The 17,556-nt window shown below is 39.2% G+C and overlaps 1 protein-coding gene across 2 annotated transcripts in view; it reads right to left on the bottom strand.

Moving 5' to 3' along the window:
- FZR1 (fizzy and cell division cycle 20 related 1) overlaps positions 1-17,556 on the bottom strand; it is a 99,649-nt gene that overhangs the window by 31,324 nt on the left and 50,769 nt on the right. For both annotated transcript variants that reach the window (XM_043967748.1, XM_043967742.1), the window contains exons 2-6: positions 11,646-11,789; positions 4,913-5,038; positions 4,391-4,454; positions 4,078-4,205; positions 1,888-1,970 (exon numbers count right to left, since the gene is read on the bottom strand). In XM_043967748.1, coding sequence (XP_043823683.1) covers positions 1,888-1,970; positions 4,078-4,205; positions 4,391-4,454; positions 4,913-5,038; positions 11,646-11,714 — 470 coding nt within the window. In that variant the 5' untranslated portion in view covers positions 11,715-11,789. The remainder of the gene's footprint in view (positions 1-1,887; positions 1,971-4,077; positions 4,206-4,390; positions 4,455-4,912; positions 5,039-11,645; positions 11,790-17,556) is intronic.

The raw sequence follows: 17,556 nt of genomic DNA, 5'->3' as shown, positions 1-17,556 counted from the left end.
GCAGACGGAGAGATTGAAAATAAGTGAGAATGGGAATGATAGAGGGCACAATCTGTTTGTTGGAGAAGACAGGTTAGAATGGGATCACTTGTGCATGTAAAACAGTTTGCCTAGGCTAGAAGGACTACCTCATTATGTGAGATAGAGGCGAAGGAGGAGATGGGGAAGAAGGCATCTGAGTGATGTGAAATGAGGGGGAGAGAAGGAGGAGCTTTCTGCAAATGGCTTAAATTTTTTTAGTGAAATATGAGGCATGGTTGGTTCTCAGCTGAGAGAGTGGGGTAAGGGGAAGACATCCATGGGAGTTTTGAGAAGGGATGAAACAGTTTGGAAAAACCACTATAGGAGTTAATTAGGGAGTTATAAAAGGACTGCCATGGGGGAGATAGGTGGTATAGTGGATAGAGCACTGGCCCTGGAGGACCTGAGTTGAAATCCAGTCTCAGCACTTGGCACTTACTAGCTGTGTGATCCTGGGCAAGTCACTTACCCCCAACTGCCTTGCAAAAGGATTGCCATATAGCAGTGAGGGACCAGTTAAGTTTAACATAAATTTGTAGTGGACCCAGTCAGCAGGTTTTTATGTGTATCATCACCCACAATTTGAATGTGAGCTCCTTGAGAGAAAGGCCTATTTTGCTTTTCTATTATAAACCCAATGCTTGACACTCTGCTAAGTAAGTATTTAAATGCTTTCTCATCACAAAAGCTTCAATATGACTTATTCAAATAAACTGCTGGCATGGGAAAATAGATAAAGGTAAATATATCAATTTTGATGACCATTTTTATAGCAGTTTAATTAATAGAAAGTAGTCATTACAACAAAGAAACTATAAGAACTACAGCTAGGAAATATTTGCTCCTCAATGCCAACCATAAAGACTGAGCAACCAAAACCAATTTTGAATATGATAAACTCATTAGAAGACTATTAATTAATTGTGAACAGTCTTCTTTCAAAAAAAAAAAAGACAGGCAGTAGAAGAAAAATCAAGCCAGCAGAAAGCTTGAGATGAGACCCAACTAAGCCAGATCATCTCAAAAATCACTTATTTAAACCAGGAATTGAAAATTAATATGCAAAATGGAACATATTTGTCAGCTATAACTATAGTAGTCTATGATCATTATCAATGACAATGAAAGCATCACATTTTGATTCATACTTGATTAACTATATGGAACAGAACAGAACAAAACCCTGATCTAGGTGACAGTTTAGGAAATACTAAGGAGATAATCTTCAAGATATCTCAGAGGAAGACAAATGATGAACTGGACAAAGATCATGGATGATATCATCATGCCACCCCTCCCCCCGAAAGGCAAAAAAAGAAAATGGACATAGCATAGCATCTAACGTGCCATCTCCATGTCATCTCTATAAAATTCATGAATGTATCGGTGAAGAAAACATGTTACAGGAATGGGCAGGCTTCTGCAAAGGATTTTCTACAACTGGCCATACCTTCACTGTCACCCAACAGACTGACTTGCTTCTTGTTGATTAAAAACAACCACCACCCCAAACAAATAAACAAACAAAAAGTACCTCAGACCCTACAAATGACTTAAGAGAACAAAGTATTCTTTCAGGAGGTGTAAAAGTAATGTGTGGAATTTACGATATACTTTAAAGCAGTATGAAATGGAGATTTATGGCTTCATATCATTGCTGAGGACCCTCCAATGGCTCTCTTTTGCTTATTTTTCAAGTCCAAATATTTCAGCCTGGCACTTAAGGCTCTTTATTATGTTATCTAGTCATCAGCAAACCAGTCAGTGGAATTTGGCCCCTCTGCCTAGAATCCAGGCATCACTTGGGGTATGCCTGTGGGGAGACTGATAATAACCTTATTCTATGGGTGCAGAAACAGACAGTACCTTTTGTTGCTGACTGGGGACAAAGAATATGGAGAGACTTCATTGCCATCATCAGGACTTGAGCGCTTGGTACTGAGGGAGTACTAAAGAAGGAAATGTGAAATTAGAGAAGGAGAATATACAACAAAAAACTATCAAGTCCTGTAGATCTGGAGAATTATCTGCATACGAACAAAACTACAAAAGAGAAATAAAGCAGAAAAACCCCTTTAAGTCCATTTCATAGAAACTAAGCTAGAGCTGACAAACTTACACCAGTTGTTTTCAGTGACTATAAATGTAATGCATCTTGAGAGCAGAAAAAGTGTTCCTATACATATCCCATAACATCCAATATTAATGATGACAATGCTATGACAGATCTCTAAAACAACCTACTAAAGATTTTTACAGCCCTCCTCCCATATTCTAGTCATTTTGTCAAAAGCCAACTCCTTAATTTTGCAAAAAAGTGCCTCGGTGCTAACGTTAGTGTCTTCTTTTGCAAAGTTAAAGGTCACCACTAAGCTTTGGAATTCCTGTAGGCTGTCTGGACTGGTACGTGAGTGAGTACAAGCTCACCTAATCCACTGAAACTCTCCTATTTAGCCATCCACCAGGATGACAAAGCCTATCTAGCAGAGACATCGTGACATCTGCCATGGTGCCATGGAAATCTCCACATTCTTCCCTTTCCCTTCTGTCAGCACCATCCCCCTACTCCACGATTGTTCTGGGAACAATAATCAAATCAATTATTATCATTTCTACAGGAGATGGCATGACATTCTACTATACTTTGAATTCATTCAAAATCCCTAAGACTGCCTAGATCAAAAGCAATCACTACTTACCAATATGGATTTGATCTTCTATTAAAATACAATCTCCCTTTGGAACTATGCCCAAAGTGCTATGGGACTGTTCATACCCTTTGACCCAGAGGTACCACTGCTAGGTCTGTATCCCAAAGAGACCATAGAAAAGGGAAAAGGACCCACATGTACAAAAATATTTATAGCAGCTCTCTTTGTGGTGGCAAAGAATTGGAAATCGAGGGAATGCCCATCAACAGGGGAATGGCTAAACAAATTGTGGTATATGAATGTAATGGAATACTATCGTGCCGTAAGAAACGATGAGCAGGAGGAGTTTCAGAGAAACCTGGAAGGACTTATATGAACTGATGCTGACCGAGAAGAGCAGAACCAGGAGAACATTGTACACAGTAACAGCAACATTGTGTGATGAACAATGGGGATAGACTTGGCTCTTCTCAGCAGTGCAACAATCCAAAACAGTTTCAAAGAACTTGTGATACGGGGCAGCTAGGTGGCGCAGTGGATAGAGCACCGGCCCTACAGTCAAGAGCACCTGAGTTCAAATCCGACCTCAGACACTTAACACTTACTAGCTGTGTGACCCTGGGCAAGTCACTTAACCCCAATTGCCTCACTTCAAAAAAAAAACAAAACAAACTCATGATAGAAAATATGCTCAACATCCAGAAAAAAGAACTATGAATTATGAATGCAGATTGTTTCTACTTTTGGACTTTTTTTTCCCCCCTTCTTGTTTGAGGTTTTTCCTTTGTGCTTTGATTCTTCTTTCACAAGATGACTAATGTAGAAATATGTTGGGGCAGCTAGGTGGCACAGTGGATAGAGCACAGGCCCTGGAGTCAGGAGGACCTGAGTTCAAATTTGGCCTCAGACACTTAACACTTACTAGCTGTGTGACCCTGGGCAAGTCACTTAACCCCAACTGCCTCACCAAAAAAAGAAAGAAAGAAAGATGTTTGATGTGACTGTATATATCCAACCTATATCAGACTGCTTTCCATCTTGGGGAATAGGGAGGGAAGGGAGGAGGAGAGAAAAGAAAAATTTGGAACTAAAAATCCAGTGTAAACAAATGTTGAAAACTATCCTTATATGTAATCTGTAACTGGAAAATAATAAAATAAAATTGAAAATGAAAAAAAAAGAAAGGATTTTATTTAAAAAAAATACAATCTTCTACCATACCATTGCATATATTTATTTTCTCAGCACCTAGAATAGTGCCTGGCACCTAGTGGGTGTTTAATGCTCATTCATTCAGAAATTCTACAATGCCTAAGTGTAGAACTTTCCCTCCTTCTAAAACCCACAGGTAAAGCCATGGGTAAATAAGACATGAGACTCAGTCACTGTTACTGCCTGAACTTACTGTGAAGAGGCTCTTTTTCTCTGGTGTGGAGGGCTGTAGCCTTCGGTCCTCTGTCTGAGGATCCTGGACTTTCTCGATCCCAGCTCCTAGTAGCTCATTCTTTAACAAGGCAGAGTAGGCTAGGCCATCTGTATAGACATAGGATAATGTTTTAAATGCCATGGCAAAAAATAGAGGAAAGAAAACCTCCCACCCAGGGTGAATGGCAAAGCTCAAAGCTTCAAGAGGTTTCCACTGGTGACATATCTGCTATAGGTGCTTCTTGGTACATGATATGGAACCAAAGAGTCAAAGTAAGGATTGAGTTTCCAACCTTTGCCATTATCTGAAGTGGCATCTTTTGCTTTCCGATTCTGACTGGGTGATTTCTCATTTTCCTGAGGTAGAGAGGAGGAAAAGATAAAGGTATGAATTTATCTTCCTTTCTCCATTTATTCAATTATGCACTGGGATTTCTGGCTATCGTTTCAGCTAATTTACTGAGTGAAGGATAATACCCGCCCGTCCCCCCCCCCCCCTGCCGTGGCCATGTGATTATCCAAAGGTATCCACTGCTGAAAACAGAAACAAGGGGCACAGGAACTAGAAAACACTTACGAGTTTAGTCACTGATTTTTTTTTTTTTTTTGCCAGTCTAGGCCCTGTCCTATTCTAGGTTATATAGTCTAAATTACAACATAGCAAATAAATATAGAGAAGTAAATGCAAATAAAAATCAATCTTCTTTTATCCTGGTTCAGTGGTTGCTTATTACTGACCCCAGGCATGCAGAAATCAATAATATTATAGCTATGTCTTCCACTCATGACTTTCCCAAAGCTCTTGTACCACTTACATTTATTCTATGGAAATTAATGCTCCAGTTGGCACCAGCTCTAGAAGGTATAAAGCGGTCTCCATGCTTGCTGGGAGAAGACATGGGAGAATTGGAAGGTGTCAAAGTTCGTCTCATCTCAGCAACCTGAAATTATAAAATCTTTATCAGTAGGTAGAATAATAATTACTATTAAAAAAGTACTATTTCTATTTTACAAAGAGTTTTCCTCACAATCGCTCTGGGAAGTAGGCTGTGTAAGCATTATCATCCCATTAACAGATCAAATAATTGAAGCTCAGAGAGGGTAAGCAGGTTTCCAGGTCACAGTCACATGAGCAGAAAGTAGAAGACATACCTAGATAAATAACTGGATTGCTTCCTAAAGCACCACATTCAGAGATTTCCTTGCTTTTGTGCCTTTGCTCATATTATTTCCTATGCCAGGAATATAGTCTTCCCCAAGTGCCTCACAAATTTCCATAGGATCAGAGGGCTATCAGGGGCCTAAGAAATTATCTATTCCAACACCCTTACTTTGTAGGTAAGGAAATTGAAGCAGAGAGAAGTCAAGTTGCTCAAGGTCACAGAGGTAAAGAATAACACAGCCAGAATTTGAACCCTGGTCCTCTAATTCAATTAAATTCATTAAGCCCCTATACTTCCCCAACTTTCAAGACTCAGTTTAGTTGTTACCTCCTGCATGAAGTCTTCTCCAACCATCTCAAATGGAAGTTTTGATCTGCTATAGACTTATTATCTGTAACATATACTTGGTACATATGATATACTGCCTTGTGCTATATAGTTGTCGGTTTATATTTATTCTCTCCTCTAAAGTATAAGCACTACAGGGCAAGAACCACTCTCACAAGTACTTTATACGGTTATTCAAAAAAATATTTGTTGAGGACTAAAATGAATAATCTGTAGACACCTTCTGAGAGGTAAGAATCTCAATTCTGGATACCTGAGCTAACTGAATCAAAACAAAAATTAAAAAAAAAAACCAAACAATCCAAAGAACCCTACCTTCTTTTTTCTTTTCATTATGACTTCTAGGGACAACTGAAAGGTACTGATGTCCTTCCAGACATAGTGCCCAGATTCACAAAATGTGGACATGGTTTCTGCCGAAATTGGTCTCTGACCACGATTACATGGCTAGCTTTTAATCTGGTGGTCTGAAAGAAAATAGTTGCTATAGTTGACTAATTTAACTTAAGCAATGCCATTCAACAATACTGGCTGTTTTTGCAAAAGCAACTTTTGAAATTGAAAAGGAAATCTGGCCCACATGTACAAAAATATTTATAGCAGCAAAGAAATGGAAATTGAGGGGATGCCCATCAATTGGGGAAGGGCTGAAATTGTGGTGTATTAATGTGATGGAATACTATTGTGCTATAAGAAATGATGAGTAGGCAGATTTCAGAAAAACCTGGACTTAGATGAACTGCTACTGAATGAAGTGAGCAGAACCAGAATATTACACATAGTAATGGCAAAAATGTGCAATGATCAATTCTGATAGACTTAGTTCTTCTCAGTAGTACAATAATACAAGACACTTTCAAAATACTCATTGTGGAAAATGCTATCCACATCCAGAGAAAGAACTGTGGAGTCTAAATGCAGATGGAAACATAACACTTTTTTTGTTTTTTCTTTCTCACGATCTTACCCTTTTGTTCTGATTTTTCTTTTGCAACATGACTAATATGGAAATATGTTTAATGTGATTGTACTGTATAACCTACATCACACTGCTTGCTATTTTGGGGAGGGGGTGGAAGGGGAAGAAGAAAAATTTGGAACTCAAAATCTTACAAAAAACGAATACTGAAAACTATCTTTACATGCAATTGGGAAAAAATAAAATACTATTAAGTGGGGGGAAAAATAAAAGAAGTTTGAGGCACTACTTAGGCTGTTGAGAGAAAAGGTGTTTGTTGTTTTGTGTTTTTTTCTGGTTACTGTTAATAGATAAGAAAGCTTGTGTTGAAGCCACTGTATGGAGCAAATAAACCACAAAGAAATGCTCTTACATAGCACAGACTAATAGCATGTCAGTGCTGGGACAAAGAAAGAAAGTGACTTTTTAAGAACCCCAAAACATAATAAAACGAGTGTCCCAATACAACCCTGGTGACAGAATTGTATTTCATCCCTTCTTTCCCATTAGAACACAAACACTTCATCTTTATGAAGTTTTGTTGGTGTTTTTTTTCCAAATTGCTCATTTGTATCCACCTTTTTAATGTTTCTCTTTACTCCCAGGGTTTGTATTTTAAAGTTTCTTTTCAGCATTAGAAATACTGGAAGTTCTTTATTTCATTAAGAGTTCATTCTCCCCACATTGACCCCTACCCCCAAATTATACTTAGTTTTTCTCGATAAATTATTCTTGGCTGTCAAGCCTATGTCTTTTGAATTCCAGACTATCTTATCCTATACTTTACATTTTCCTATAGTGGTGGGTGCTAAATCTCGTGTGACTCTGACTGGGACTCCTAAGGTATTTGAATTCTTTTCTTCTTGGCTGCTTGTTAATCATTTTATTTGACCTGTAAGCTTTCAATTTTGTCAATGATATTCCTGGGAGTTTTCTTTTTGGAGTTTCTTTTAGGAAGTGCTTGAAACTAAGAGATCTGGGCAGTTTTGTTTCATGATTTCTTAAAATATAATAACTAGGCTCTTTTTTTGGTCACAGCTTTCAGGTAGTACAATGAATCTTTAAACACTCTCTCCTTAATCTGTTTTCCAGGTCAAAATTTTTTTTATATGAGATACCTGATTTTTTTTCCTATTTTTTCAATCTTTTGATTTTGTTTTAATACTTCTTATTGTCTCGTGGACTAATTACCTTTTGTTTGGTTCACTCTAGTTTTCAGGGATTCAGAGGTTTTATACCTCTTTTTTTTTTAAAAGTTCAGACCTTTTTTTGGGTGGTTGTTTTGTTTTTGTTTTCATAGCATTTTTAGTTCCAAATTTTTCTCCCACCCTCCCTTCCCTCCCTCCTCCCCAAGATGGAAAGCAATGGTTTTACACCTCTTGTGCTAATTAGTAAATTTTCTCTTTTTAAATATCTTCTCCTTTGAGCTCACGTCTTTTCCTATTCTTTCCTCTATCATTCATTAAACTTTGAAAAATTTCTTCAAAGAATTCTCATTTATCTTGTGGACAAGCTGTGTTTTTCTTTGAGGCTTCCACTCATTAGTATTTTGTAGTTGCTCTCCTGTTGGTTTGTGCCTTAAACATCCCTAATATAACTGCTCTATCTTTTTGTTTACTTGTTCTTCCTGGGATCTGCTCTGGGCAACCTAAGTGTTGCGGGCCTAGCTCTGGAGACTGAGCCTGCAGTCCCAGACCTTTGGGAGATCTCGGGGTCCCATGCTGAGGGCTCTGGACACTGATTCCTTGAATCTCCTCTTCAGTCCGTGATGATCTGCAACCCAGTAGCAGTAAGAGGGCTACTAGGTGGCACTTATTTCAGCGTCCTGCACAGTATCAGGTCTCTGCTTGATCTGGGATGACTTCTTGCCCTAGGACACAGCCAAAACCACCACACAAAAGTCTGGCATAGTCTGTGAAGGACTAGCTGAAGAACTAGACTTATTGTACACGAAACCTTTAGCTTGAGAACTAAGACTTTGACTATAGTTTCTTTCTTTTTTTTTTGGTGAGGCAATCGGGGTTAAGTGACTTGCCCAGGGTCACACAGCCAGTAAAGTGTTAAGTGTCTGAGGCTGGATTTGAACTCAAGTCCTTCTGACTTAAGAGCCAGTGCTCTATCCACTGCTCCACCTCGCTGCTCCTACTATAGTTTTTACAATCAATGTTGCCTCTTTGTCTCAGATTTAAAAGTTAAATAACTGAAAGAATATGAAATTCTAATTTCCTTTTCCTATGTTGAGAACCACTGTTTCTATAGTTAACAAAGTGGTCAAAGCCCAGGGTGAGTTCCTATCGGGTATAAGGACAAATGCCCTTACAAAGCTCACTACCTGGGTTAAATAAATGATACACACACACACACACACACACACACACAGAGAGTTAAACAATTACAAGAGTTAAATACTTCTAAAGCCCCTGCACTTAAGCATCTTTTCATTCATAAGAAAACAATTTCTGGTATTATTTGTTTTCTCTCTTCCTTATCTCCCCCAGCAAAAGTTTAATATGGCTATAAAGGTCATCTTTTCTTTAGTTTCTCAAATTTTATGTTGGGGTCCAATTTTGGAAAATTCTGATAAAACCCTCAGAAAAATCAGCATATTGAATTGGTGCCTTTAGGTAGCTTAGTTTAATGGAAGGTACACTTGGCTTCAAAGTCAAGAAAGTTGGCTCTGCCACTTATTCTCCATGTGACTAGGACATCAGCCTCAGTTTATTCATGTTTAACATGAATAGCATAAGGGGAGTTTAGTAATTAGAAAGTGCTACAAATATGGAAAGGGAAGTATTTGGGGAAGGAATATCATATGACAGAGACACTTATAGAAAGGATTTGTGTTTCATGGAGGAGTTGGACTAGATGTCTCTGAGACACCTACAGTAATGGAGAATCTATGGTTCTATGAGCTACCACAATACAAAGAAAATAACAATGATCTGACAAGATCTTGAAAGTCAGTCATTTTCAATCCTCCTCCAGGATGCTATGAAAAATTAATGCTGTTTGTGAGCCTGGAACAGACCTAGTTAATTTGAGTCAAAAGCAAAGATAAGCAGCCTCTAAAATTCTTTTAAGTCACAATATACTGCTGTAAAAATGAAAATGGGAGCAACCAAAAGCCAGAATGGAGGCAAGAAAAAAAGATTCAGGGAAAACAGGTAAGGATTTATAGGGTCTGAAAATATAAGAAACAAAGTTAAAGGAGTAGGTTTAGAATCAAAATGTAAAAGGACTCTCCAAAAATGTAGTTAGCCAGTTGAAAGTTTTCTTGAACAAAAAATTTACAAAATGTCATCTTCAATTCAATTTAAAAACATTTACAAAACATCCATTGTTTATAGAGCACCATGCTAGCAAAGCACAAAATTTAGATAAGACCTGATTTTCTAACTTTCCTGCATTTTTGGAAGAGAGTGGTGCTTGAGGGATGATTCTATAAGACATCTCCTGTATAATTCCTTTACTCTCCATTCCCAAGAACATATCGCACAAGCTGTCATTGCCTCACTTCTAACTAGAGAGAGGATCACAAAATAGTAGAGTTTAGAGAGACTATTTAATCTAACAAATCCTTCATTTTCCTAATGCTGAATCTGAAGCCCAGAGAGAAGAAATTATTTGCCAAAAGGTCATGCAATAGGGGGAGCTAGGTGGCTCAGTGGATAGAGCACCGGCCCTGGAGTCAGGAGGACCTGAGTTCAAATCTGGCCTCAGACATATAACACTTACTAGCTGTGTCACTCTGGGCAAGTCACTTAACCCCAAATGCCTCACCAAAAAAATAAAAAAATTTTTAAAAAAGGTCACGCAATAGCTTTAGAATCACAAAATCTTGAAGTTGGAAGAGATCTCAGAGATTTAGTCAAACCAAACTTGAAAACGAATCCTCTTTAAAACATTCTGATGGTCATTTAGTCTTTGCTTATAGAATTCTGGTGATAGAAAATCTATTTAGGTAGCCCATTCTTCTTTAGTATAGCTAATCATTTTCTCAAGCCAAAATCTGCCTTTCAGCAATTAGGCTCTAGCCTCTCAGGTTAAAGAGAACAAGTCTAACTTTCCACAACACAATTCTTTAAATAGTTGGGGCAGCTAGGTGCCACAGTGGATAAAGCACCGGCCCTGGATTCAGGAGGACCTGAGTTCAAATCTGGTCTCGGACACTTGGCACTTACTAGCTATGTGACCCTGGGCAAGTCGCTTAACCCTCATTGTCCCACCAAAAAAACAAAACTCTTCAAATACTTGAAGACAGCTATCATGAATTATTCCCTTCCCCCACCCAATTTCCCAGGTCTTTTCTTCTCTAGGCTAACCATCCCTAGCTTGTTCAATTAATGCTCAGATGGCCTATTCTCTAGTCCTTTCATCATTCTAGGTATCTTCCTCTACACATGCTCCAGCTCATTAATGTTCTTTCTAAAATGAGGCTCCCAGAACTGTACATAGAACTTTAGATGGGTTAGAAGTTAGAGATATTAACTATTAATAGCTTAATCAAGGAAAAACTTCCTACCGATTAGCTATCCAAAAAAATGGAATGGGCTGCCTCTGTAGGTAGGGGGTTTCCCCCTCACTAAAGATCTTCAAGGTAAGAGCAAATGAAGCGGGATTTATGCTTCAGAAAGAGGCAAGCCTAGATAATTTGCTCAGCTACTTGATCTGTGGGATCTCGTCTAAGTCTGGGATTCTAAGCAATCTTGGAAAGCGACATCTTATACCGCTTGTATACACCTCAGTCCCACTCCCACAGTACCAAACACATTTCATAGTGTTTCAAGCCGTATGCTCACAGTAGCAAGTGGATGACTGGTTTTCTGCCATTTCTCGACTTTCCTTAGTAACTCATGGAAAAGTTTCACAGGGATCCACTGTGGAAACCCACATCCCCACACCCCTTTCTCATCCACTTGTTTGCTTGTAGGAAATATTTTCATTGCTCATTTCTCCTTTGTGTTATCCACGTTAATGAGCTCTCCTGGATTTACTTTGTGGTTTTTATGGTTTCCACCTAGCAGTGGGAAAATGCCAACTGAGTTGGAGAGGGCACGCAAAGATAGATGAGCAACTTACACAAGGCATTGTGTTTTCGTTCTGGATGTTGATCTGTCGAAGGAGACGCCTTTCATAATCTTGGTCCATGGTGAAAAGGTGGGAGCTGTGGCAGCCTTCAGACTCAGGGCCTTTGATTCATGAGGTCCAATTGCTAAAGTCAGTCTGCAGCAAAAAGGAAGGAAAGAAAGAAAAATATCAAGCAACACTACGTTAACTTCGCCAACTGGTACCACTCAGGAGGCTGAGGACAGAGAATCTTCCTACAGGAGATTCAGATAATAAAAATACTTTGTGATTGATTCATGGGTCAGCGTCATCCCTATCCTGTAGCCTAGTGTAGTAGAAGGAAGACACAACTACATTACAGGTTACCAGAAATAAATTAATTAATCAATAGCATTTATTAAAGGTCAACTATGTGCCAGGCACTGTGGTAGGTTTTAGGGATATAAAGATAAAAGAATGAAACAATACCTGCTCTCAAGGAGCTTATACTTACTGGAACATCTCTCTCTCTCTCTCTCTCTCTCTCTCTCTCTCTCTCTCTCTCTCTCTCTCTCTCTCTCTCTCTCACTCACACACACACACAAAATACAAGGGAGAGGGAAAGGGCATTAAGCATTTGGGGGAATTAGGAAAGGTTTCACCTAGAAGGTGGTGCTTGATCTGAGTCTTGAAGTACTCTCTAAGGCAGAGGTGAAAAGGAAGTGCATTCCAGCTATAGGGGATAGCCAATGTAAAGATATAAAGATGGGAGGTATAAGGAATAAAGAGAAAATCTGGCTAGACCATAGAGTGTGGGAAGGGGAATAACTTATATTATTATATTATATTATTGCAAAGACAGGACTGGGAAATTTATGAAAGACTTAAACAGATGAGTTTAAACTTCATAAATTCAAAAGCACTATATAGTAATGAGTTATTTTTTATGAGGCTGCTGTTGTCAATGTGGAAATTTATTGTGATTTGGGGACCCTGCACCTTTGGGCTGAGATTAAAATGCCTTAGGCCCTCAGGGTTTTTTTCTGTGTAAGAGGGGCTGGGGCCCCTCCCCCTCCACTTCAGCAGAGTGGAAAAGCCGTGGACCTCATGAGGGACACCAGGTCGGATGGCTGGGGAAAAAGCCCCAGCTCCCTCTGCCCTGAGGGGATCTACCCCAGGGATCCTGAGCTCGTCCAGGCCGGCCTCTGACGCAGCCTGTGTCAGGCCCCAGGCGCGTGGCAGGAGGCACGGGCCCCTCAAGCCCTGGGTGTGGTTGAACCCCCTAGCTGCAGCCCTAGTACAGCTGGTGGATTAGCTTGGTGTGTGTGCAGGGGTGCAAGGAGCCCGAGGTTTGAGGGGAGAGAAGGAAGATATATACCAGGGAATTAGGCAGTGAAGGAGGTGGGAGAAGACAGTGATGGAGAAAGCGAGAGAGGGCTGACAGACAGGAGTTCGGAACAGTAAGAGGCTTTTCACGGGGGTTGGCAAGAGTATGGAGCAGAGGGGCTTTTCAGTGAGGGGAACAATGCTAGAAGAAGGTCTGTTGGTACAGAGAGCAGGGGATGCTAAGAAAGTCGCAGACGCGGCAAACGAGTTCATTGGCAGAACTTCACAGGCTGTATTTTACTTTTGTTATCCTTGTTTCTACATTTAACTCTAAATTTATTCACCTAAATAAACCCTGCTTTGATTATTTAATTAAGAGGCTTCTTAATCGTTTACTTATCAATTTGGGAGCGGAGCAGTGTGGAGAAAATTTTTAAAAGGCCCTAACAGATTGGCTTAGGAAATTAATAGCAGTCAGATAGCCAGCCAGTCAAAAGCCCCCAGATTAGTCCTCCAGTAAGATTAGGCCCTTCCAGTCAGATTAGGCCCTAAATTAGCTAAAATATTTTACATCAAGAATTCAACAATAGCTGTTTAGTTAGACTATTTTGGTTGAGGTTAGTAAATTGAGCTTTCTTCACTATGCTAAGACCTGGCTGACTATTTTAGTTTTTAATCATAATTACCACTTGGCATTTAAGTATCCACATTTGTGTTAGGTGTTTTATCTAGTACAGAAAAAGATATTATCCCTACCTTTATCCAACAATCTGGCAAGCATTTATTAAGCACAAAGGACAGCCTGCACAAACTCACATAAACAGAAGAAATGAAGTGCTGAATTTGGGGAAAGCAAATAGGTTAGCATAGGTAAAATGCAGAATGCTTTATTGGGAAAAATATGTGCAAGTCTGGAAAGGTAGACTGTGGGCAGATTGAGAAGGGCTTTAAAAACCAAACTGAAGAGGAAATATTTGTGCTTGAAAAAGAGGGGCAAGGGGCAGCTAGGTGGCACAGTGGATAGAGCTCTGGCCCTGGAGTCAGGAGTACCTGAGTTCAAATCTGGCCTCAGACACTTAACACTTACTAGCTGTGTGACCCTGGGCAAGTCACTTAACCCCAATTGCCTCACTAAAAAATAAAAAAAGAAAAAGAAATAAAAGAAAAAAAGTAAAAGAGGGGGCAAGATGGGATATATTCAGAGTAGTTGTATCACAACTATGTCCTATACAGTTTTCCACCTATATATTTTTGTTCTCTGCCTATCCTTTACCCAGTTCTGCAACCCAATTCCTAGCCAATTCTTCAAAGCTCAATGCAGAAGAAAGTTACTTCACTGAGAAACTTTCCTGGGGCAGCTAGGTGGCACAGTGAATAAAGCACCAGCCCTGGATTTGGGAGGACCTGAGTTCAAATCCAGACTCAGACACCTGACACTAGCTGTGTGACTCTGAGCAAGTCACTTAACCCTCATTGCCCCCCCCCCCCCAAAAAAAGAGCTTTCCTATTTACAAAGAATCTCATCTTCCTTTGAACCAGGTATCAGTTTACTAAACTGTTGTTTTTTTTGTTTTTTAAAAAAAGGAGATTGGACAAGATCATTTCTGAAGTCCCTTCTGGCTCTTAATCCCATGACCCTATACCTTATGTTTCCTCGTGTCTATTTTCCATCTTCCCTACTAGACCATGAGCTCCAAAATTTGGAATAGAAGTCCTACTTATTACTGTATTATCCTTTTTAACCAAACAATACCAAGAATGGTGCCTAGCACATATTATCTAGTACAATTCCATTATTTGTCACAGTAAATATTAGTTGAATAAACTAGATCTGTGGATACACACACATGTCTTGGAAATCCGACAGTTTAAACTAATAAATAGAATCTGAACTATTCACCAATAAAGATTGGCTGAAGGTATTTTTGAGGTTTCTTGAAATATAAATTTTTCCTCTTTTAACCCACACCTGTACATTCCTACTATTTTTTTTTTTTACCTTAGATGACTGTGAGAGTAAAAGCTTGAAGAAAACCATGGCTCTCAAATGTCTTCCTTCTACAAATCCTTCAGAGTGCTTCTGTGAGCTCCATTTATTTCACCAAATAAATCTAAGTCAACTGCTCATCTTTTTAGCATTTTAATGGCTCTAGCAATGGAAATAAACTTATTTTAAAAGTTATTGCATTTGCTAAGAGTCCGCCTTCTCCCAATCCAGTTAGGTACAATAAATTGCTATTTTTTCCTAAGTGCTCTGATAGGAGCATAAGGGTTTAAAGGGGAAGGAGGATAAAGACAAAAAAGTCTGCCTGCAAAGGCAGTCAATTAGAGGAGGGAAACAAAGCCAGAATGGCTCTTTCTGGGTTGGGAGTGGGGCAGAAGTAGGATTGAGGATTGAGGAGAACTGAGCTAGAATAGCTGTGATTTGGGAGACGGATGACTTGGGTTTGAAGGGGACTGAGGCAGAACAGCTTAGGTTAGGGGGCAGAGGAAGGCAAGGTTAAGACTATTGGCTAAATGTCATTATAGTAAACGCTGGGAGGCTAAAAATATTTTTGTAGTACCCAATGGGTCATAAAGAAAAAGTTTAAACTAATTTGGTGGACACATCAGCCAGGGCTTAGACAGTCTTTTTTTTTTTTTTTAATACTGGAATTTCCAGTGTAATGACATTTCCATTAAGCACTTGCTTAAGGTATGCAATGGAAAAGTTACTTGGCTTGGAGCCACAAAACTTGGTTTTGAGAACCAACTGTCATGTCACTTGGCTGTTTGGCCAAGAATAGGTAAGTCACTGTACTTCCAGCTCAGATTCTTCATCAATAAAATGGAGATAATAATTGCACTCTTTCCCTAAAAAGGTTGTCCAAGGCACTCTATAGCCCATAAAGCACTGAATAAATAGGACCTGTTATCATATAATAGAGTAGAAAGAACAACAAATTTGGAATCTAAGGACTTGAGTTCAAACTCAGGTTCCTTACTATCAATGTGTCTGTGTCCTTGAGCAAGTCAAATCCCCTTTCTCAGTCTTGATTTCTTTATCTGCCAAATACAATTATTCTGCCGCCAAGAGGCAATTTTATATTTCTGACCCAGTTCACTGAACAATTTTCCTTATGCACATGAAAAACACTTATCTGCAAAGAAAGAGAATTCTGTTGTTGGAATAACCCTAAAACTACATGTAGCAATCAAGGATATAAGGCCAAAGATGATAAAATTAGCTCTTCTGATGATAAAAATACTTCTCACCTACATGCCTGGCCTTTAATTTTATTACAACTATGACCTCCAGGGGACTGTGCTAGCAGTTAAGACAGCAATGTAGCTAGACAAAGGAAAAACAACAACCCACAAAAACAACAATGCACTTTCATCTCCCTAATGGCTTTTGACGATGGAAGTGGCATATCTTTTTTTTGTGCATTTTATTTTTTTTAATAAAGTATTTTATTTTTTTCCTGTTACATGTAAAGATAGTTCTCAACTTTTGTTTATACCAGCTTTCCAATTTCAGATTTTTCTCCCTCCCTCCCCTCCCTCCCCCCTCCCCTAGACAGCAGGTAATCTGATATAGGTTATATATATACATAATAACATTAAACATATTTCTGCATTAGTCATGTTATAAGAGAAAAATCAGAGCAATGATGAAAAACCTCAAAATAGAAAAACAACAGCACCAAAAACAAAAGAAATAGTATGGTTCATTCAGCATCTATAGGGGGTGGCATATTTTGACAAACAGAAGAGCAAGCCCTGGGGTGGAAAAACTCTGGATTTAAAGTCAGATGGAGTGCCAGCTTTGCCATTTAACCTATTATGACCTCAGGCAACTCAAAGCCTCAGTTCTCTCACCTATATAACAGATAATATACTGGCACTACTGACATTATATCACTATAGTGAGGATCAAGTGAAACAACTAATGAATATAAAGAGCTTCAAAACCCATTGCTGGACATACTGCAGTCCCTCTGGGCCTTGGCCCTTATTCTATACATTAGACCATTTCATATCTCCCTATCCAACAACAAAAGTGTACTGTTACAACAGAGTAAGATAAACACTTGAATTTTCCCCAAAAGATACTATCTATCTATCTATATGGTGAGGCAACTGGGATTAAGTGACTTGCCTAGGGTCACACAGCTAGTACATGTCAAGTGTCTGAGGCTGAATTTGAACTCAGGTCTTCCTGACTCCAGGGCCAGTGCTCTATCCACTGCTCCACCTAGCTGCCCCAAAAGATACTATATTTTCTTTTTTGCAGGGCAACGAAGGTTAAGTGACTTGCCCAGGGTCACACAGCTAATAAAGTGTCTGAGGCCAGATTTGAACTCAAGTCTTCCTGAATCCAGGGCCTGTGCTTTATCCAATGCTCTACCTAGCTGCCCAAGATACTATATCTGAAAGGTCCCAGACATGCTACTCCCCATGCCTACCTATTTGGAGGCAGTTTTGTATGAGTGAAAGAATCCTAGCCTGGGACTCAGTTAACCTGACTTCTAGTTACTATCATGATGAAAAGCTGTATGACCTTAGATAAGTCATTTAAACTCCCAAGGCCTTCAAAATTCCATCTATAAAAGAAAGAAGTTGGGTTGTATTACCT

Source organism: Dromiciops gliroides, chromosome 1 (assembly GCF_019393635.1).
Source record: "Dromiciops gliroides isolate mDroGli1 chromosome 1, mDroGli1.pri, whole genome shotgun sequence".
NCBI lineage: Eukaryota > Metazoa > Chordata > Mammalia > Microbiotheria > Microbiotheriidae > Dromiciops > Dromiciops gliroides.
The sequence above is the reverse complement of the archived record's forward strand: the minus strand, read 5'-3'. Positions and strand labels throughout refer to the sequence as shown.